General features: G+C 40.4%; 1 protein-coding gene and 1 long non-coding RNA gene across 2 annotated transcripts; one reads left to right on the top strand and one right to left on the bottom strand.

Annotated features, from left to right (window-relative positions):
* Positions 1 to 1,784: 1,784 nt before the first annotated feature.
* On the bottom strand, positions 1,785 to 3,331 carry LOC120301639. The gene is made up of 3 exons (XR_005554965.1): positions 3,152 to 3,331; positions 2,947 to 3,063; positions 1,785 to 1,996 (listed from the first exon to the last, which is right to left on the bottom strand). It is a non-coding gene; the product is annotated as an uncharacterized LOC120301639 (long non-coding RNA).
* Positions 3,332 to 11,119: 7,788 nt separating this feature from the next.
* Positions 11,120 to 22,867, top strand: FABP3 (fatty acid binding protein 3). Its single transcript, XM_039329147.1, has 4 exons — positions 11,120 to 11,342; positions 18,814 to 18,986; positions 21,627 to 21,728; positions 22,574 to 22,867. Exons 1-4 carry the CDS (start codon positions 11,270 to 11,272, stop codon positions 22,625 to 22,627), a joined length of 402 nt encoding a protein of 133 aa, XP_039185081.1. The 5' UTR covers positions 11,120 to 11,269; the 3' UTR covers positions 22,628 to 22,867.
* The last annotated feature ends 898 nt before the right edge of the window (positions 22,868 to 23,765 follow it).

Raw genomic sequence — 23,765 nt, 5'->3', positions numbered from 1 at the left:
GTATGCTGTCTAGATTTGCCATAGCTTTCCTCCCCAGGAGCAAGCGTCTTTTAATTTCTTGGCTGCAGTCCCCATCTGAGGTGATCTTTGGAGCCCAGAAAAATAAAATCTGTCACTACCTCCATTTCTTCCCCATCTATTTGCCAGGAATTGAGAGGGCCGGATGCCATGATTTTGGTTTTCTTAATGTTGAGTTTCAAGCCAACTTTTGCACTCTCCTTCTTCACCCGCATCAAGAGGCTCTTTAGTTCCTCTTCACTTTCTGCCATTAGAGTGGTATCATCTGCATATCTTAGGTTGTTGATATTTCTCCCAGCAATCTTAATTCCAACGTTTGATTCATCTAGCCCTGCCTTTCTCATGATGTGCTCTGCATATAAGTTAAATAGGCAGGGCAACAGTATACAGCCTTGCCTGACTCCTTTTCCAACTTTGAACCAATCAGTGGTTCCGTGTCCAGTTCTCACTGTTGCTTCTTGACCCGCATATAAGTTTCTCAAGAGACAAATGAGATGGTCTGGTACTCCCATCTCTTTAAGAACTTGCCACAATTTGTTGTGATCCACACAATCAAAGGCTTTAGCATAGTCAATGAAGCAGAAGTAGATGTTTTTCTGGAACTCCCTAGCTTTCTCCATGTTGGCAATTTGATCTCTAGTTCCTCTGCCTCTTCGAAATCCTGCCTGTACTTCTGGTAGTTCTTGATCTACATACTGCTGGAGTCTAGCTTGTAACCAGATCTCATAGATTTCAACTATTCTGTAACCTTTTTCTAAAGCTACATTCAATTCAATGGTACACCATGTCCCATTCAGAGCTCTTTCCTCATCACTGTGTTTACAGGGGGTGGTTTGCAGTTTTTCTGGCAGGTTGCACACAAACTAAACATTAATTTCCCCCCTGATTTGTGGGGTAGGATTGGGAAATAGAGATTCCTTGGCGGGTACACTTTGACTTTGGCCAGCCCAAAATATTGCTTTATGTCCCCAAAGTTTTGGTAGATGATTTGCAGATGGCCAATTGGGTACTCCTTGGTCTTATTCACAAACGGGTACAAACTGGTGAAATCATAGTATAAGATTTGTTCACCAGGTTTGGTTTGTAGTACAGGCATGTAGCATTTGTTCTACCACCAAAAAAACCATCTCGAGGGTTCAAAGGAATTGGGAGCTTATTCTCAACTAGAAACTGCTTCAAAGAGGTGTCATCCTCCACCATGGCCCTCCATTCATGTTCCCAGATGCTGCGCACAGCATAACCCTGGTCCCTGAGGTACTCTTCTTTAATCTTAGTACGGTTGTGCTGGCCTCCATATGTTGAATCAAGTAATTTGTTGAAGTCTTTTTCAGAGTAACAGACACGGCACCTATGAAAAAAACAACCGTGAAATTCAAAAGCTGTGGGAGTTCCATTTATGACAGCAAAGCCATCCAAAAAATATTTGCCTACTTGCTTTTCATCCCCCTTCAGAGCATGCTGGATATTGAGATTCTCAGTGTGCTCTATATGCAACAACCATTGAATCGCTGGAGCTGAATACCTTTTCTGTGTCTTGTGATAACTGTCCAAAGGAGCTAATGCAATGATATTGCTCTTCAAATACATGAACCGGTACTGGGCCATACAGACAGATGCCAATGTGATATGTTGGAAAGGATCAATGCATCAAATCACTATCAATATATCCCCCCTGACCTCCCTGAAACACTCACGCTCAGTCATTTCCATCACCTGTTCCCTAAATTGAATATAGGCCTCTCTTAATATATCTACATCTTGTCTGCAATAGTAAGCTAGAGCCTTTAGTTTAAACACAGTACCTGTATTAGCAGAGTGCCATTTCATGAATTCCTCTCTCTCCCCGGGCATCATGGTTTCAGGGCTGTAATACTTGGTTTCAGAGAGTGGTCCTACGTAGTCTTGATTGGCCATTGTATTGAACAAGTGGGGGAAATATCCTTTGCTGCCTTGAAATCCCATAGCTTTGGGTAATTTGCTTAATTTAAGGGGCAAAAATGAGAGGCTATCAATAAACTGGATCTTATAATCCGGTAGGGTGATACACAGCAGTTTCCCCCCCCCCCCGACTTATAAGCTGAACCCTAACCTTTTCACAGTTCAACTGCCTCAGTACTAGGTTTCCGTCATAATCTTTGGAGTTGTGAGCGATAAAAGTACATCCTTTAAACTTATGATTTATAAAATTCTTTACAAACTGTTCCAGGCATCTAACACCATAACAATCCCACCTCACAACATCTTTATCATACTCATCCTTCAACATATCCCTGGCGCAGACATAATTAGGTTTATGGATGCCTGTCTCTTGACAGCATTCAAAATCATAAATGATGTATCTTTTGCCAATTCGCGGCCAGTCCAACGAATTTTGAAAGCATAAATGCCCTTCCAAGCTTTCAACTTTCTCAGAGCACTGTCCACACTTGGTTTCCTTGCACTTTTTGTGGGAGCTAAAGACGTAAATCCCACACGGTTTCACAATATTCTTTATTCTTACAGTCAACTTTTCCCTCCATAGCGAGCTGTGTGTGTCTTTCAAGACACACCTTAGACCGGCAATGCTCTTTGCACCTACAGCAGCACATCTTCTCCTCCACCACTTGCTGGCATTCTTGGTTGAGGCATGCTCTGCAGATATATTGACAGCCATAACTAAATTTGTGGTGGTAGGGTGTGTGGCAGAATTTACAGAAATAGCGTTCACCCAAGAAGCCCTTGATATTTTTGATGCCATAATAATGCTTGTCGTGTAACAATATAAACACTATTTTTTTCTTGCTGGGGGCTACCTGTGACAAAAAACCGCCAACCATCCTGCATATAAAACAAGATCTTTATAGTGACCCTTAAATATTCTTCAAAGAGGTGTATCTGAGAAAAGTCAATTCTATTTTCTGTGGAAACACCCAGCTGAAGATATTATACCTCCTAACAGCATTCGTGTTGTGTAGCTTGTGGAAGACTGAGGGTTCATGTCATGCTGGGCCCCTTGTAGCTCCTGGGGGATTGTAAGGTCCACAAATGGCTGATAATCCTTCCTTTCTGAAGGAAAAGAAAAATCCCAATGGTCAGAATTGTTGCAGAAATGTTTACCAGAATCTAAATGTATGAAAACATGAAAGACAAATACCTTCCTATGCTCTCAAACATTTTGAGTCTGTTAATTGGTTCTCTATGGTAATAGCAATATCTGCAAATGGCTGATCATCCTCCCATTCTTAAGGAAAAGAAAAACCCCAATGGTCAGAATTGTTGCAGAAATGTTTGCCAGAATCTAAATGTAGGAAAGTATGAAAAACAAATACCTTCATATACCCTCAAACATTCTCAGTCTGTCAATTCATTCTAGTGAAATAAAACAATTGATCAATCAAACAAGCAAGCAGACAAGAATATTATAAAACTCCATTTTGCATCTAAGTGTTTCAAAAATTAGCCATAAAACTACTTACAATAGTGGCTTCCATTCTGAAAAGGGTCTTCTTAGCAGATCAAATGGCTCTGGAGGTACAGATATGCCAGAAACCAGCAAATGTGACTAGACCAGTATGGACCCTGCTTTTGTATACGCTGGTGATGTCACAAATTAATCACATCAGAGGAGGTGTGTTCTTCACAACTTTTGCAAAGCTGCATTTGAATAGTACGTGATGTTACAAACTAATCACATCAGAGTTGGTGAGTTCTTCACAACTTTTGCAAAACTGGCCAGCCCCGCCTCATCAGGAAAACCCAATTGAATAATATCCCATGAGCTTTGATTAAATTGTGTTTAACATCTGCCAAGGTTAAAGAGTCGAGGTGGCGCAGCAGTTAGGGTGCAGTACTGCAGGCCACTTTAGCTGACTGTGTTCAGCAGGTCAGCGGTTCAAATCTCACCGGCTCAAGGTTGACTCAGCCTTCCATCCTTCCGGGGTAGGTAAAATGAGGACCCAGATTGTTGGGGGCAATGTAAATATATATATACATTGCTTACTGGTGTACACCGCTTAGAGAGTGCTTGCACTTAAAGCGGTATATAAATCTGATAAATAAATAAATAAATAAATAAATAAATAAGATTAAACAGGGGTCAACAAAAGAAAAAACATAATACATTTTTCATGTGATTTATAAAGCACATTTTATTATAAATTTCATAGCATTAACAGCTTCTTATAATTAATTTCTGTTACATTTTGGCATATGAATCTCTTCAGAGACAATGGCAATTCAGATTCAATCTTTGACATTAATGACAGTGGTTTACGGCCCTTTTCAATATGCTGTATGAATGTCTTGAGGTCACCAAGGGACTCCCGGGTGAAATATAAGTTATTCATTTTGTCAGAAATACTGATGATGATCCAGAGAACATGAGGCATAGAAAGTTTAAAGCATAAGCTGTTAATAAGCTCTGTTTCACCAATATTATCTATTTGATCATTTGATTGTAGACATCCCATTAAGCAGTGGTATAATATTTTAATGATACATGCTTTCAGAATCTGAGGCATGCTGACATTTTGAGACTCCGCCATTTCTAAAGCAGGAAATAAGGTAGATTTAGGCTAGCTGTTTCAACCAATCAAAATACTGTTTTCTTATTTTTATATATATATTTACTTACCATTTGATGTTTTGCAGAATCTGCAATAACAAGGCTTTATAAGTTTGTTCTCTTCAATGAATCCATATAACTCAGGTCCTTTTCTTATTCTGTGCCCATGCTTGGGAGGTTTGGAGGTCAAATTTACAGCAAACAAATATCCATCAGAGGTTGCCATCTTCAAAAGACTGCTGAAATTAAATCACTAGCTGTTCAGGCCTGCCCGCACAAACTCCCCTGCCCCTTGCAATGACACGCCCTTGAGCATTGCGCATGCCCAGATCACAGGGAGTATGACATGCCCAGGCATGTTCCATACAAGGCCTACCCCCTTTTTTACTAGCAGACAGAAACACGAATGCCCGGAATCGCGGTCCTGACATGCCTGAACAAGTTTTAAACCCTTACTTGCCGCCTGGCTGCTTGCCTCTTGTGAGCATTTTAATTCCTTTAATATTCCTTGTCTTTTACTATAGGGGGGGGGGCAGAATAAATTTTATTCAGGGTGCAAATGGCAAAATATGTGTCTTTAGATTTTTACAAAGGTAAAAACCAGCTGTGGGTTTTAAAAGGGACTGTGGTTTGTTTATTTTTTCCCCTGCATTCGAGGAAATGATTTTAAAGCCACCTAGAAATAAATACCTTTTTTAAAAAAATACCTTTTAGAAAAAAAGGGGTTAAATGCAGGCTCTGGCTGCCTTTCAGGGGCTTCTTTTTCCCCAGCTTTTGAGGCACTGATTTTTAAAACTCCACAAAAATTAAAAGCATCATTAGACTAGAATGATTAGAAATAAAAAGACTTTTTTATTTTTTATTTCACAGCTCCCCAAAGTAGGGCTTGTTTCCCAAAAACACAGGCCTCTGCTAATTATTCACTTTACTTAGCTTTTTTTGGTTTTGAATGTCCATAGAATTAGTCTAGGGTTAACCTAATCATGTACCCAGAGGATTGACTGCCAATCTTGATGGGATTAGGCCAACACATCACATCCGGAGGGTGGGGGCTGAGCACGTCACTTCCGTTTAGGGCCATGACCTGCTGACGTAATCAGCACACGGGTTTGTTTACTTTGTTGACGTCATTGATCAAAAGTGCTGATAATTTTCATTAAAAAAGGTATACACTACTTCTACATAGAATAGAATAGAATAGAATAGAATAGAATAGAATAGAATAGAATAGAATAGGGATAGGGATAGGGATAGGGATAGGGATAGGGATAGGGATAGGGATAGGGATAGGGATAGGGATAGGGATAGGGATAGGATAGGGAAGGGTAGGGTAGGGTAGGGTAGGGTAGGGTAGAATAGAATAGAATAGAATAGAATAGAATAGAATAGAATAGAATAGAATAGAATAGAATAGAATAGAATAGAAGAGTTGGAAGGGACCTTGGAGGTCTTCTAGTCCAACCCCCTGCTCAGGCAGGAAACCCTATGCCATTTCAGACAAATGGTTGTCCAATCTCTTCTTAAAAGCTTTCAGTGTTTTTGTTTGCCGCCTTGAGTTATTAGTAAAAATAATAACAGCTGGATACAAATAAATATAATAAAATTAATATTGCCCCTGAAAAAAAAAAAGAAAAAAATCTTTATCTTCCTCCTTGACAAATAGGCCACCTTGAACAGTGGCACTTAGTGGCAGTGCCAAGCCTGCACCTGAGGTAAAGGCTAGGCCTCAACTTCAGACCTAATGCACATCTGCCATTCAAAGAGGCCACCTCATGCCATTCCTCAAGTGTGTGAGCTTTGGGAAATGAGGTGACTGACCCCATGGCCCAGTGGTCCCTGGGATTTGCCATATGCTGCTTACCTTCAAGCAGTTTCTCTTTCTGTTGATAGGCCTCAGCGGCCTACCTGAGGCGGCTTTGGGTCCCACAAGGCCTTCATTCTTGAAGAGGCTTCCGAGAATGCTCTTCTAGCCTCAGAAAACCGCCCCAAAGCACATCTCCATTTCCTCATGATTTTCAGAGGCTCTGGGAACTGCACAATTTCCGGAGGCCACAGGAAAGCACACCCCATTTTTGTGCAGCCTCTGAAAAAGAGTCATTGACTGAGATGGGCGGTCATGGAACATACATGAATGAATGAATGAATGAATGAATGAATGAATGAATGAATACACACCAGGACAGGGTGTGCTTTCAAGATGTTGCTGTAAGTTGTTGGTGAATGCTGCCATGTCACTCAAAATGTTGTGGCATGTCGCCTTTGACACACATTATAGATTCTCCATCACTGATCTAAAGGTTTATTTTTTTCCAAACAGCTTAGTACAGAAATATGATGACACACCCTAACCAATAGGTGGTGCTGCTCCTCAAATACTTCCCAATGACTTTGACAAGCTGATAACCTTGGTTTGCTTTTCCTAACCAAGAAAGAAAGAAAACGTTTTTACTAGATTTACTTAGATTTTCACTATTTGGGATGCTGTGTTTAATATTGACTTTACTCTGCCCTCACTTAAGACTGTTAACCTTCAGATATGGATGGATTTCCATTCCCATAATTTCGGGTTAACCTATGCTTGTATCCTGTTTTATAACATTTCATTCCATTAGATAATAGTGGCTGGGTTCAGGCTCCACACCAGGGGTCTTCAAACTTAGCCCTTTTATAATTTGTGGACTTCAACTCCCAGAATTCCTCAGCCATGCATGCTGGTTGAGGAATTCTGGGAGTTGAAGTCCACAAGTCATAAAAGGACCAAGTCTGAAGACCCCTGCCCCACACTATACCATATTCTATGTTTTGCACACTGCATAATCTAGGTCAGTGATGGCGAACCTTTTAGAGACCGAGTGCCCAAACGGCAACCCAAAACCCACTTATGCATCATCGGGTGCCAGGTGGGTGTGGTCCATTGGCTGGGCGTGGCCCATTGGGTGGGTGTGGCCCATTGGCTGAGCATGGCTGCAGTGGTAACAGCAGACTGAGTGAGGCTAAAAAGTTCAATCAATCAATTCCAACTTTGCAAGATCTTTTTTTTCCCCGCAAGAAGTTGAAATTGACTGATTGATTGAACCTTTTTTTTTTGTACACGGTGGCGGAGGCCTAAAGCGAAAAAGCCTAAAGTGGAAAAGCCTAGGACTGGGGTAACAGCGCACGTGCCCACAGAGAGGGCTCTGAGTGCCACCTCTGGCACCTGTGCCATAGGTTCACCACCACTGATCTAGGTTCACCTGACATACTAAGCCAAGACTGCATTAATAGTGAAGGATATTGTGTAAATCAGGTCGATAAGGGCTAGTGCAAAGTGTGACTGTAATTGCACAACAAATTAAGCCCAATTGTCTAGCACATCTTTTCCTCCCCCTCCAATCTCTTTAACCAAGGCTCTTAGAGTCTTTGCCCACCACTGACCTTCAATGCTCTATTTATTTTTGAACCGGCAGAAAATTACATCAGCATAACATTTCTTGTAGCTCAGAGTGTGTCTATGGCTACTGTTTCGAGTCAACACAAGCATCTGAGTTCTCTTTCACATGAAAGGTAACCAGGCCTAATTGATTTGACCCACATTTATGGCTGCCCTTGGAATTAGGGTAGTTAAAATGAGGAAGGAGCTACTGCAGCACCGATATAGTTAAGGGTGACTTATTTATTTATATCCTGCCTGTATTATTTTTAAGAATAGCACGAGGCAGCATATATACCCAATACTCCTTCCTTTTCCTAATTTCCCCCACTATAACCACCCTGTGAGGAACAGTGACTGGCCCAAAGTCACCCATTTGACTTTCATGCCCAAGGCAGGACTAGAACTCACCATTTCTTGGTTTCTAGACTGATACCTTATCAAACTCCTAGGCTGGGGATAAGGTGAAGGCTCCAACATAGGGACGCAGCAGGAAAAAGTTGTTACTCTAGTTCAGTGCAAATGGCAATGTGGCCTTAAGATTCCTGGCCGTTCTTATTGAATGGCGAGTTGATGGCAATTGTAACCAAAGCTTTTATAATTTGGGGGGGGGGAATTTGAGTGACACTGCATGCCCAGCTTTGGTTGCTTTTGAGTTGCAGCATTGCTGGGAGTTGCTTGCACCCAAAAATTAGGGGAATTTTTTTTTTTTTTTTGCTTGACCTTAATCTAGAAACCTGGTATATGAATCTGCAGAGATACAGCTGCAATCTATTTGCTAGTAAATGTGCCTGCTTGGGAAACACCATACAGTAGTTAAAGAGCAACTGGTGAGGTGGAATGTAAGATATCACCCCAGTCGTGCTCATTAACTCATTACAGGGGTTTAACATTTAAACAGACATCAAGAAATATTAAACCACAAACCAGCTTTTCCAATGAGGTGTTATGACCCAAGGCCCTTTCGAATCTTTCCCCTTTTCCAATTACCATGTTAGCTGCTGCTCAAATTAATGTTTGGGCAGCAACATTGTGTAATCAGCTTGTTCAGTTAAGGTGCGTTAAAAAGTAATTATGCTGGAAGAAGCAGAGGGAGTAGTTAAGAAGCCAGTGGGGAGGGAATGAAAATAGCTGGGCTTGTGAACTCACTCTGGCCATTACAGAAACCTTTCTCAAGGTGGTGTCCTCCAGATATATTTTTCTCAACATTTCCTACAACATCACTGGGCTATTTGTGAAGGCAGACAACCTAGGGCACATGTCTTTCCCAACAAGGTCACTTTATACCAGTGACCTCTCCATGGGCTTCTTTCCCAGGATGGGCTCCAGGCCAGTGACAGCACAAGAACTCAGAGGGCCTCTTCTAATTCCTTCCCAAGCAATGGCCTTAGCTGTTCCACACCAACCAGCTGCAGATTTTTTTTTCTGTTCAGGCCCATGTTTATATGACTCACTAAGCTGATCTGCATTTAAAACCACATTTCTGCTTTTATCATTTAAGTCCTAGCTATGCATGAGCAAGGTTTTATGGAGTCTCTTTTACATGGTGAGGGTGCCTGAATTTTCAGGAAGCTGGAATAGCTCCAACTAATAGGGTTTCTCTTTCCCCCCCCCCATTGTAGAAGCAAAAAAGCAAGAGATTTTGAACCAGTGTCCTTAGTAGCTGAGCCCAGTAAGTGTTTCAGTCCAAAAGCTAGTTCTAGTTCAGGGGTCTTCAAACCTGGCCCTTTTATGACTTGTGGACAACTCCCAGAATTCCTCAGCCAGGCATGCTGGCTGAGGAATTCTGGGAGTTGTCCACAAGTCATAAAAGGGCCAAGTTTGAAGACCCCTGCTCTAGTCTCTCAGGGTAGAGAGCTAAATTAAACCAGATGGCCCCACCAGGTGATGAGACAATATTCCATAGTAGGCAAAATAAGAATTCCTTATAAAGAAAACATCTAGAATTTAGTTGGAGTGTAAGCTGGCCTTATCTGTATGCCCAGGGGAAAAAAAGGTAGAATTTTGATTGCACTATGGGGACCACCATCTTGACTTTTCTGACCACACTCTGGTCAACTTGCCTAAATTTTTAGGATAAGCCTCAGTCTAAGCATTAAGCCATCTGAACTGCATCTAAATTGCAGCAGGTGTTTTGTGGGGAGTATATATTTTTTACTGAAACAAAATTAAAACCTAATATATAAAGAAAAAAAGGTAAAAAAAAACCTTGCCAGAAAAGTTGAAGAAAAATAGAAAAAAACCAGGTATATATGGCTCCCAATATCCTTCACAGCAGGTTGAAGTACAACTATATACCTTAACCAAACGTATTTTAATCTCTTTAAAGTTACAGCCTATTACTCTTCTTTCGGTAATCTCTCCCGTTTTAAACATCCAAACCATAAATCCCAAATTCATTTTTTTTTTTTTTACGCAAAACCTCTTAAAGAGGCTTCCAGTCACCAATAAATGTAAAACTGCAGCGGATGACTTTGGAGGTTACCAGGAGTCATGGGGCATTCTGCCAGCAGATCCCACCTCCGTTGCTGTTAAAAGTAAAACTGGATAAAGATCAAAGCCATTATACCTGTTAAGCTTAAGTTACCCTCCGCAGAGTGGCATGCAATACAATGCAATTTATTCAGCAGAAGCAATAATAGCGCGCCATGGGAAGCCAGGGGCCCCACCAGATTTCACCGCACAATTCCCAGCAGCCCAAACCAGCATAGCCATAGCTAGGATATTCCCCCGCTTGCCCTCTCCCTCCGCCTCCCCCATCCCCCAAAAAATCCTCTTGCTGCGGCGTCCCGGCCTCCATAACTCCCCCCAGTCCTCCCCCGTTGAATCCTAGCCTGTCTTGCTGCTGTGATACAGGGCAGGGTTGCGCTGGTGAATTTCTGAAACAAAAGCCCAAAGCGGCTGCCCACGATTAGAGAGGCGCGGCCGCGACTTTGGCAAGGCTGCAGGGCAACGAATCCTGCAAAGGCGCCGAAGGCTTGGCGAGACAGCGCTTGCATCCCGAAGCCGGGCGAAGCAATGCTGCAGAATTCCCACACCCTTCTATTTAAAGAGACCAGAGAATAGGAGGAGGAAGAGGAGGAGGAGGAGGCCGGCCGGTGGGTGGGTGGGTGAGAAGGAGGGGAAGAGGAGGAGGAGGAGGAGGAGGAGGAAGAAGAAGAAATAAAAGACGAGCCCCATCGGAAAGTACGCCTGAGCGAGAGACGAGAGGTGGAGAGTGAGAGCGCGTGCTTGCTTGCCTGCCCCGGCTGCGGTTGTATTTCGGAGGAGAGAGAGAGAGAAGACTTTTCAGAATCGCCATGGCGGAGGCGTTTGTCGGCGTGTGGAAGCTGGTCGAGAGCGTCAATTTCGACGACTACATGAAAGCTCTCGGTACTGTAAGGGCAGAGATTTGGGGAAGGGGGGTGAGAGGGAAACGGACTCGGCGCTCGCTTTGGAGAATAAAGGTTGACTTCGTGGACGGCCGGGGCGACGCCTTGTCCACGGCGTGCTAGAGTTTTGCTAATATGGTGCTTGTGGTTAGGTTTCCTCCGGGAAGCGGTCTCCGTCCATCATGGCCTTTCGACTTTAAAAATAATAAAAAATGGATGTAGTTTGGAAATGGGGGTCTGGGTCTCCCACTTCGGGTCCCCCGTCTGCCCCCCCCCCATGGTCCAGCTTATAAGGTTCGTAATTATTATTTATGGGAATGATCTCGATCCACAGTCTCCCAGGGACGTGCAGGTTCCAACAATAGAAGAAATTCTGGATGGGCCAGTGGATGGGGATGACTGCAATTCCCGCAAATGATACACAATGTGTATCTTGGTGGGGCTGGCAAGATAGAGTCAAAGAGCTTCTGCAAAAGGCGGGCCCTGACAAGCCATGAGAATGGGAGCCACCTGGTAGGGGAGCAGAGTGTCCCAGAGAAGGAGGGCCCCCACCAACGAGTCCCTTCCTATCCCCTTTCAAAATGGGAGGGAGACTTATCAGTAGGTGCTCTGGAAAGCTGGGCTTGTAGGTGATAATTATCCAGCACCTTGAGTTGCACTTAGACAATGCAATGGCTGTGGTGTAACATGGTAGTAATGAGCCTGAGCAGTCAGCCCAGGGGCAGCTGTGTGTCCCCCCTAATTGTTCCCAGGTAGTTTTCAAGGTAATCCCAGTAATGAGAATAAACTATGTCATATGACAAAGGCATGAGTGACTGTCCTTGGTGTCATTTGAGGCATGTGGATACAATGCAATGACACCTTGAGATTTTCCATTGCTCAGAGATAAAGCAGCAAAGAGGTGGATTTTGCAGGGCTAGGCTTTCAACACTTTAGTACTTAGCATTAACTCCTTATGTAAACTCATGTCAGTGTGGTAAATTTAATTGGAACCCTCTTTTAGCCAGCCATGCACCTGGGGTTCTCTGGCTTCTCCTCCCCACCAGCTCAGCATCTGGTAGTGATTTCTGCAAGAGGAACTATGGTACATGAGGGCAAAGCGTGTATTTCACTGAATGAGAGGGTGTGTAGAGGTGGGATGATTGATCATTTGATGTGTCCTTTTCTGTCAGAAGCTGCTCTGATAGGGCAAGACTCTGCTGCTGCTTCTCATGAGTAAGCCTAGAATCCTGGAGGGCTTTCTTGCAACTTAAGGGCTTTAGGGACCGGATGTACTCAGTGTGTAGTGAGGGAAGAGGGTGTGGGAGCCATGGGGGTATTTGCTCATTCAGCTGGTGTTGAGCCTGGTACAAATTCCCCCTCCCCCCACCCCTTTCTGGGCCTGATCCTGCCAGAAGTAAGAATTCTTTGACCTCTTAACTCCTGTGTAGCCTTGGCCTTAGGCCAACTTTGCACAGCTCTTGGCTACCTTCATTGGGTGCAGTTTTTAATTACTTTTGCAGATAGAAGGGATTAAAATTCTGGCATCCCCCCCCCCCCAATTCTTGTGTGCTGAGTAAGGATCCTTAACCAGGTGATCCCACTACAGTTAGCAGACTTTATTTCTACCTAAAACAAACACAGGATGATTGTGGAACAACAAGGTATTCATCTATATTACATATGTATCCTGCCTTTTGTTTGGCAGCCCCAGAGAGGAAGCTGAAGAGTTTCTTAATTTTAATTTTTCCTGATGACAGTCTTGCGGAAGTGGGTGGGATTGAGAGTGATTGGTCAAAAGGCCCTCAGGGAACTTCTATGGCTGAAGGTGGAGTAGAAACTGAGTCATCTTGACCACTCTCAATTTTTTTATCCAGGTAATTCTTGACTTAATGCTTAGTGACTGTTTGGGGTTACAACAGACTTCCCCAGGACTGTCTATGAAGTTCTGATAGCTAGACCCCTCGCCCGGGTTATGAGATTGCATTTTAGGTGCTCTACAATTGACTGCATTTATGGCCAATTGCAGTATCTTGTGGTAGTAACCTATTGTCCTAAGTTGAAGACTACCTGTAATTGAAACATATATCTTACCACTCTGCTCCAGGTAGCTCCATTAGCCCCCACTGGTACAGCTAGCTCACTTACAATTCTGCATTTACACAGGAAAGGGAGAAGCTTTTAGCTGATTGTGTGTATTTTTTTATTAAAAAAAATAGGGAAGCAAACATACTGCCATAATATAACAGGGTTTGAATGATGTGGATGAAGTTGTGGAAAATACTGAAAAACTTGAAAGCAGAGTTGTTAAAGTCAAAAATAAGATTGATATAATAGAGGATGAAGCTACCATCTCACAATATAGAGATATGGAATTTGCATTGCGAATAAGAGGATTAAAGGAGGACCCAAGAGAAGATCTGAACGAGAAGGTGGCAAAAGCTATAGCTCCTATTCTGGGATGTGAACCTGAGGAATTATCAAGAGAGACGTATAAAATATTTAGGGTTAATTCATGGATGGCGAGGCAGAAAAACTTATCCAGAGATGTGGTTATTTATTTTTCCAGGAGATCACTTCGAAATGTAATTATTCAGGCTTTCTACAAACAGAGATTTCAAATTGCAGGTCAAAATATTATAATCTTAAAAGAAATACCTCCAAAAATTCTTAGAAAACAAAAAGACTTCGCCTTTCTGTCTGAGGAGCTTAAAAATTGACAGGTCCAGTTTAGATGGGAGATACCTATTGGAATACTGGTGAATTATGCACAGACATGATATAGACTTAATACAATTTCAAAGGCAGAAGATTTTTATACTTATGTCCTGAAAGCAGATTCACCACCATCTTCACGACCTAAGAGAATAGAAGAAAGGCTGGAAGATAAACAACCAGTTGAAGGTGTAGATTTATTGCAGGCTGAGCCTATTGAACAGAGTTTGGAGGTAAAGGATGATTTAAACGAACAGAGGATGACTCAGTGCTGCGTATAGACGTAAAGAAAAGCAGCAGAAACAGAAGGCTAATTCTGGATTACTATAGAGCCTGTGGGAGGGGCACGACCAAAGAGATCAAGGTTGATCTTCAAGAAGTGTTTTAGAGTCTTCAGGCCACTATGTTAATGGCCTGAATTTATTACAGAAAAGAAAGAAAGTATTTTACTACTCGAAACAACATAAAAATGACATTGTTTGCTTGCAGGGACTCATATTGTTGCGAAAGATTAAAAGTACTTGATTAGTTCTTAGTTGGGATTGTTGGAGATGTGGTAGTTTGGATGCTATTTATTTTCATATCTGGTGGACTTGTAAAAATATAAAAGCTTTTTGGATTAAGATTTGGTGGAACATTCAAAAGATTTTCAAGAGAAAGATAAAGTTTACTCCACAATTATTTTTATTGGGTATTATTATAGATTGTGATATTAAAGAAACTAATTTGATATTAAATTTGATAACAGCAGCAAGGTTATTGGTAGGGCAATATTGGAAGCAGGATTGCTTGCCTACTATAGAAGAATGGACGCTTAAAGTGTCAAACTTAGCAGAAATGGCTGAGATTTCTGCTTATTTGAAGGATCATTCACAAGAAAGATACATTTCGGTTTGGAGAAGATGGATAGATTATAATCAGAATAAATACGGGACTAAAAAGTTCCACTTAGTTTATGAGTAAATTTTAGAATATTATTATTAATATCTTATTATAGTGGAATTTTTAGTTTTAATTATATGATATTATTCTTAGTATTACTATTGTTTAACAATTTGGATAATAACTAGTTTAATAATTAGGATATTATGTTTATGTTTTTATTAGTCTTATGTTTACTTTTAATTTGTTTATATTTATGCTAAAGGGGAGTTAAAGCGCATTATGGACTTGGTTATTTATATAATTGGTTAATGATAGTTAGATTATGATTATTATAATTGTAACCCTGTACTCAGCTCTGGGAAGTGGGGGAGGGAGGGGGGTTTAGGGTGGGTTGGTTTAGGGGTTTATATTGTAACTTTTATAAAACTCTTCAATAATATGTGTGTGTGTGTGTGTGTGTGTGTGTGTATGTGTACATATATACATACATACATATATTAAAAAAAACCAGGGTTTTTCCATTAAATTCTGCTGAGTGGATCCCAGAGGTTTGCCAGAAGCTATCAGGGTTAGAGTTCATGAATACAGCAATGAGAATGATTTATGAGGTATTTGTAACCTATCTGTATCCGCAAGGAAAATGCTGGCAATTCATCCGGATCTGTATGGCAGTTTTCATTCCTTTGACTTTTTTCAGATCCCTGTGAAGCAGTGGAGGCTACAGCTTTAAAGGGAAGTTTACTTAACAGTTATGCTATTATATAGGTAGCACAATAAAAAAAATCTCAGATGGAATGAGGAGGAAGTATATTCTCTCGCTTTTTATGAACTATCATAACCATGACAAACTCTAGTTTAAACTGGAGGAAAGGTAGAAAGTTTGCTTGAATTTGGGACCTTCTAGTGCAGAAGTCTTTAAACTTGACCCTTTTATGACTTGTGGACTTCAACTCCCAGAATTCCTCAGCCAGGCACGCTGGCTGAAGAATTCTGGGAGCTGAAGTCCACAAAGTCATAAAAGGGCCAAGTTTGAAGACCCTTGTTCTAGTGCTTGATTTCCAAGCAGTTCCAGTACCAAAGTGTGTGTCAAGCCCAAAGATGACATAACAAAATCCAATGGAGTCCAATGCTTTATTTGCTTACACTTAATGAATCTTGCCACACTAAAACTGTAACCCTCTCCTCTGATAGATATATTCTGAGAGATGCTAGTGCATGGCTATTTTGAACCTCTTTCCCACATCCAGCTTGGGCCTGCTCAATCTGTCCATTCTCTGGGAAAACTCTGGGAACTATCTCCGTTGCTTCTCCAGGGGTAGACTCCCATCACAGTATGCACCCAAATGTTGAGAAATGCACTCATACCACCTCATAAACGATCTCACTGCTGATGGCCAGCAAACTTCTTGAGTGAGTCTATTGCTACTTTCTCCAGCTGTCCGATGCAGAATTGGCATTTCAGTCAGCATGCCTTCTCCCTACAATTGCAACAATAGAGATGGGAGACTGTGCTGATAGTGCTTCAAAAGGCATGCCACAGTATTGTCTTTATAGTGTTTTCTTGCTATCAGCAACTAAGCCAGAAGTCCATATTTATATAGGCTTATTTTTAACTCTCTTGAATGTGAATCCCCTTAAATAGAGCTACATGGTCAAAGAAGCAAGACTGTTTAATATTTGGAGGCCAGATATGTATTAGCCAGAACCTGAAAGAGGAGATAAGTCATTTTCCTTGGTGAATAATTTGTGTAGACTCTATGTGCATATTTCCTTATCTCCAACAATAAGAGGTAGGCTGGGTTTCCCCTATCTGGTGCCTTCTCCAGATTGTTGGACCTCATTGCTCAAGAGCAGCTTTGGGAAGGGATATTGCTCAATGGCAGAGCATCTATTCGCATGCCAAAGATTCCAGGTTCAGTCTTCAGGATCACAAGTATAGCTGTGAAAATCCTGCCCAAACCCTGGAAAGCTAGCATTAAGTCAGTGGTGCCAAAATCAGACTGCAAGGAGCAGCAGTGTGAGATGACTTATGATCTTTGGCTAAGCGGGGTACAATTTGAGAACTGAAGTCTAAGAGCCCCTGTTGGAGAAAGCTGGATTAAACTTAAACTTTTTCTCATGGGGACTTGGAAAGTCAGGGGAAGGGCAAGCTGCTACAAGCAGGATTGAATTATGTTTCTGGGCTACTTCTGTTCCCCTCAATCAAAAGCATTTGTGTGTTCTTTTAGGCTTGAAGGGCAAAAAAGGATATCAAGAAAAAATGTTGGGACCTCCAGTGTATCCCCTTGGGTCACTTAGCCATTTCCCCCATTTCATTGTTATTGATTAGCCTCTATCAAAGGACCCCTTCCCTTCCACATTATGCAATGTTTGAACAGACCCCTTCCCTTCCCAAATTATTTTAAGCAGATATGCAAGGGAATGACTCCGGGGCTTTGGGCCTGCAAAGCAAGTGTCCTTCTCCTTAATTTCATTCCTTCCACAGTGATGTTTAGTTCTCCAATTCTGTTGCCCAAGGAAACTCCAACTTTAATAGCAAGGTTGACATATGGAGAAAAACCAAGCAAAGATTCTTTGTTCCTCTGGTGAATGGAGAGGTCAGTATGCCTCATGCTCATGGCTAGTTTCTTTCCTTAGTTTATTTGTTCCCTTACTTTTCCTTTGAAGCGGCATTGAGCGGTCTTTCTATGCTCACAACAAGCGCAGGTCAAAGTAGCCTTTTGAGGGGATGGTGAGAAATTTGAATTTGGATCTCCCCAATCTAGTCAGGCTCTTGAATGGCTACTGCCCCTTGCTACTTAATGTCCTAGAGAGCTGGCAGCTGGAATACTGAGCATTTATGTCTGACTGGATAGGGTCACATACATGAGATGGGCTGCTTTAAAAATTGGATGGGAGCATGAAAGGACAGCTGCTTTTATTTAATAAATAAATAAAAGAGCATGAAAGAACAGCTGCTGCCTGCTGAATAAGTCCATTAGATCAGGCAGCAAAATGCAAAAAGGCAAGTCCACACCAAAGGAAGGCTAAGTACTATAAAAGAGCCTTTACATTCATGTAAGAGGCTCTTCTCTAGATTACACATCTTATTCAAAGAGCATATATCAAGCAATTCTGTGAAGAATTGCTTGATATATGCTCTTTGAAGTCCGTTCCATTAAATGGTTCTGCTCAGGAGGGGGGTGGGGAAATGGCTTGGCAGCTAAAAGGCAATTCACATTCTTTGGGTGAAACTCTTTTTGCTGCCTGACAAAACTTCCATCTTCCGTTCAGTTCTGCTTGGATTCTGATAAAGACTTTTCTTTGGAGAGAGGGAAACTTTTTTCAGCTTTTCAGGATCTTTCAACTTTGCTTCAAGAAGCTGCACTTGACATTACTGACATTACCCTTACTGAAAAGTTATGATTGGTATTGGATATTCTACACATGCTAAGAGATGTGTTTCTTTTAACTATTGTTGGATAATCTAACATGGCAGATTTACCAGTCAAACCCAAACAAACCATACTAGAGTTTAACACATAAGTCAAATAATTAGTGCAATATGACTCCAACTCCTACATTCTACAAGTATTATTTATAATTTAGTCAAATTATAGTTAACAAAATCATGGTTGAGTTTGATATATAAAGCCAACCAGTGACAGAAAGATCATCTAGGCCAGGGGTGTCAAACTATCTGCCCGCTGGCCGGATGCGTCATCCGGAAGCCATGCCCACCCTATTGCTGGCAATGGCAAAACTGTCCCGATACGAGTTTGACATGTCTGATCTAGGCAGACTAGTTTGATTCCTTTTTTAAAAAAAAACAACAGAATTATAGAATAGTAAGGAAAGGACATTTTAATCTAAAGCAGAATTTTTATTTTTGGCCTCTTTTTCCTTTCTTATAGATGTGAACTTTGCCACAAGACAAATTGCCAATCTGACCAAACCCACCACCATTATTGAGGTGGATTGTGTGAAAATTACCATCAAAACTCATAGCACTTTCAAGAATACAGAGATCAATTGCAAAGTGGGAGAAGAATTTGATGAGACTACAGCAGATGGCAGGGATGTCAAGGTAAAGATCTGATCACAGTTGGAGCAGTGATGTTTGCCATTCCCTTTAGGATCTACTGACAGTCTAGACAAGAACTTCAGCATCAATTTTTCACCAGTACAGATTTTTTTTTTGGCCATCTAAATTAACAGTGACTGCTCCAATTAGTGGATGTTCACGTCCTATTTTGCCTTGTTTGGCTCTTCCAAAAAACAAACAAACACCAGCCAAAACCAGTGGTAATTGCAAAATAGGTAACAGATTAATTGCTTAATTTCTGATATGGAATATCACCACACCTACATGAGAAGTGTAGATCTATATACCGAATTCATTCCCCATCCCTCAGCACCTCAAAACAGCTCACAAATAAATTAGAATACTATGCAGTATATGGTATATATTACGTTTATCATATTACTATTATGTGCCTAAAATGCATAATACAATTTTGGGGCAAAATAAGATCCTTGCTGATAGATGAAAATTATCACTGGGTAAATCTCCCTGGGTATGAGCTTTTCTTAGTTGTCCTTTGTCCATTTGTCATCAAAGTCATTTTGGATACTATATTTCAGGTATCCTGTCTCCTACAATAAGACAGGACACCTGGAATATAGTATCCAAAATGACTTTGATAATAGTTGGAAGATTGAGTTGGGGCAATTTGTCCTTCTCTCTTTTAAAACTAGGAGTTAAGTTAAATTCAAGGACGACATAGCTGGAAACAATTCTTCTCCATGATAGTCTCTCTTTTTTTAATAGAACTAACATATGGTAAGATCTCATGCTTCATGATTTTCTTATGGCCCTCAGATTGGCTGGTGCTGGTTTAGATAAACCTTTAGCCTGTTCTATTCAGCCTTTTTGAAATCTTACATGGATAGTTGGGAAAGTTTTTATTGTATTGTGTTGTGAAGGTTTGCATATAGGGCTTTTTTCTATTGATCTGCAGCTGCAAGAATATTCAAAGTGTACAGTGTCTGTTGACAAAGCCTGAAGTTGAAGCCCTTTGTGTATTTTATGTGAATGGCCCAGAATGTCACACCCACACTCCCTTTTTTGATTGGAAGTTTATTCCTAAATAAACACTGAAGCCAGTCTTAACTTGGATACTTATTCATGAAACTGAACTTTTATCAGAACTTCAATAAAATAAGCCCATTCATATGGCTTTCATCTTCCTGGTCCTTAAAAGGAACTTGTGCTCCTGATTTTTTTAAAAGTAGTTGTAAATGACAGCCTGACAGATCAAAACCTTGAGATAATTATTTTTACTAGTTTAAAATTATAAGCCCAGAGTTACCCTGTGATAAAATGGATGGTCAATAAATTTAATAATAAATAAAATACCTGCCTTGACTATTCCATAGTTCTGACTTGACAGAAGAATCTTCATTAGAATTCAGCCTTGCCAGGATATTTAAACAGTGCTAGAAAAATGTTTTTTAAAATTAGGGCTGCAGGATGCCATAAAGTGTCTGTTTTCAGTCTACTTTGGCTATGGAACATTACTTTATATGACAAGAAAGTCAGAAAATAGTTTCAGAGTAGTTATTTCTTTGGATTAGTAGCCTTTTTACAATTAAATTGCATACAATTCCATTAACTGATATCATTCTTCTGAAAAGCGCCTATATCAAAGGCTTGCTAAAATGCATTATTTATTTATTGTGATTAACAATTATTAATAAATTAAAAATACAATTTAATTGGTAGACAGCTGTTCTGAGAACATGAGTATCAATGGAAATAACCTGTGGGCTTTCCATAAGAAGTGCATATGTATTGTTGTGCTTAGCGGACATTCAGAGCAACTCTGGCAATTTGCTAATAGCCAGCAGAGAAAAACTGCTTAGAGCAGTTTCTAAAATGTGGCAACATTAAGATATGTGGACATCAATTCTCAAAATTCCTCAGCTAGCTGAGCTTCATGCTAAGCTAAAATGACACTATAGAAGCATGATTCAATGGGAGATGCGGCCTTAATGGAAGGTCCAGTCAGGGGTAGTAATGCCACTCATCTAGTTTCCAAAAAGACCTTATATTCTGCAACTAAATTGCCCTTAGCCACAAATGGAATTGTGGCTGGAGTAAAAAAGTTTCTTGGCAGGACAGTTATAAGGAGTATTGTTTATAGTGTTGTCTCATAAATGCTTCATCCAAGACCTTTAATTTCTCTTAAGATTCCTTTGAGTACTCATGGAAAATTTTACTTCCTTAGCTAATCCTTTGTCTTGTATATTGTTCAAGGATCTTTAGCAATCCTTTTCCCCCATTTTCCATTGATGCAAAAGGAGAAAAGATAAGGGAGCTACTGAGGTTGAGAAAGGCTTTTAGATGGATTCATGGTAGAAATGGAAAATATTTACCATTCTCTCTAAGATATAACCGTGATTCCAATCAGGAGTCTCTGTGGCTGGTTTTTTTTTTTTTTAATTAAAGCAAACCAGTTACATACCATTTCATATAACATGCAGTTATCTAATCTAGGCTTCTGGGCTTCTGCTTTGAAATGACTAATGCAAACACAAACAGAAAAACGGGCAAGTCATAACTGCAGACTCAATTGTCTTTTTAAAATCTTGCATAATCCTTTTTCCATTCATAATCCCCAAAGTTGTCTGGCTATGAAATGTGTAAGATTGTTTCTTTCTACAGTCTATTGTGACACTAGATGGAGGGAAACTTGTTCACATACAAAAATGGAATGGAAAGGAGACCTCACTCGTTCGAGAAATAAAAGATGACAAACTAATTTTGGTAAGAGACCCAACGTATCTTTCTTCCTTGGCAGTTGGCTTTTATTGTAGGAAGGTTCACTTGGAAATTGTTGAGATTGGTTATATCAGTGGTGCCAAAGCACATCTAGACAATGAAAATCTACTAGAATTAATTGGGAAGTCTGAATTATTTCTTTCAAATGAATAAACCGTCAAAGGGATAATAAAACTAAATAATGCAGTGTGCAGCATCCATGGTTCAGTTACCTGGAAATATCTGATTTTTACATATTTCAGAAACTCATATTGTGCAAAATGCTTCAAGTTCAAAACACTTGGTTTAGAGTGAGAAGTGGATTATTTGGCCCATTTTAGAATGTGTCTTGGCACCCTTTCACAGTAGTCCAATGATTGAAACTGGGTCTTTTGCACTCAAAAAGTGTATTTCAGATTTGAAAACTTTTTCACAATCCTGCTAGAAATACCTTCAGCATCAAGGAACACTTTTAAGCATAGAATTGATCAACTACTGATTAACAGAATTAATCAACTCAATCCTTAGTTCTTTCCTCTGGGGAAGAGAATATAGAATTCTTGGACAAAAGCTAGAGTAAATACTTGTTTAGTCTAAGACAATCTTTATTCCATTAGAAAAAGGTAGGGAACAATCTTTTATTCATAGAGAAATATAGCCATAGGGCCGATCAAGCCACTATATCATAATTTGGTTTATTTTGATTCAATTTAAAATGAGCATGTTGGGCAAACCAAACCTGTAATAATTTACAGTGCAGAAAAAGTGACAATTTTCTTTCCTATAGGCAGATTTTCTTTCTGCATTCCAGAATAAAAGATAATTGTCTTATGTATCATTTTCTCTTTCAGACTCTGACAATGGGTGATGTGGTCTGCACTCGCACCTACCAGAAAGATAACTAGAGAGTTTCTACCTCCTTCCTACTACTATTTTTCACTGCCAAATTGCTGGTATTTTTGTTTCTCCTTTCTATGTTTTGTATACTTACTGAAATTTTGGAGACCTTTCAGTATCCAACTTGACCTCTTTTCGTAAGTGCCAGTCACCTTGACTTTTATGGAGTTTTAGGTTTGCACATACATTTTTACAATTGAAGAGATCTTTAAAAAAAACAGAATAAAATGAAGCAATTGTTACAAAAATGCCTAATTCTGCTTTTATCAGGATTATGAGTATGCCTGGTTTAAAACCCCACATTTCCATCAAAATTGAAGGTTAGAGTCTACTTATCTACCCAGCAGAATCATAGGATTTCAAGATTATTGTTACAGAGTTTTATCAACTGCAGGCGAATGAATGTAACAACAGTGTGCAACAGCTTACAGCAATGGTGTCTTTTTGCAACAAAAGAGGCATTTGCTATGTTCATGCGGTTGCATGTCTAAAGCGCTCTTGGGAAATCGAACACACAAGCCTGCATTAGACCTCACTGTTGCCTGTTAGTTGGCATCAGAGCTACAAAATCTGCTATATTGAGATGTGCTTGCGTTCTATAAAACTACCATATTCTATTGCTTTACAAAACAAAATATGTGTAAGACTGATATTGGATGAGATCAGCCAATCTCATCTGTGTATTCCAAATCAGTTGGTTTTCCAACACTATATATTCCATTGCTTATCAGTCAAGTCTGTTTTTCTCATCACAAATGTTACTAAAGATCTGGAACAAGATAATCAAGATTTTTCCCAGCCAGCAAATTTACAAGTTGTCTCATTACTCTGCCGGCTGCATGGTGATTCGATAGTCAGGGAACCACCTGCTTTATCTACTAGGCAGGTTGATTTCAGAATGAGATCTCTTGCAGATCTGAATTATGGAATTCCTTTTCTAGTGTGGAAGGTGTAGTCCCTGTACTTTAAAACATCACAGCACTCATAGTCCTGTGTCTTTATTGGGCTTGTTTGTATATAATTTGGCCCTAGAAACATGAGTATGGCTTATTTATCAGTTCAATTTTAGGAAGGCACAGCAAAGAAAAACCAGAATGGATCATACAGACAGCAGTGAGCAGACTGGAATAACTCAGACACAAACCT

Source organism: Crotalus tigris, unplaced genomic scaffold (assembly GCF_016545835.1).
Source record: "Crotalus tigris isolate CLP2741 ecotype Arizona unplaced genomic scaffold, ASM1654583v1 scf7180000024388.1695876, whole genome shotgun sequence".
In the NCBI taxonomy this organism is placed as follows: Eukaryota; Metazoa; Chordata; class Lepidosauria; order Squamata; family Viperidae; genus Crotalus; species Crotalus tigris.
Note: the sequence above shows the minus strand (reverse complement) of the source record. Positions and strands in the feature narration are given on the sequence as shown.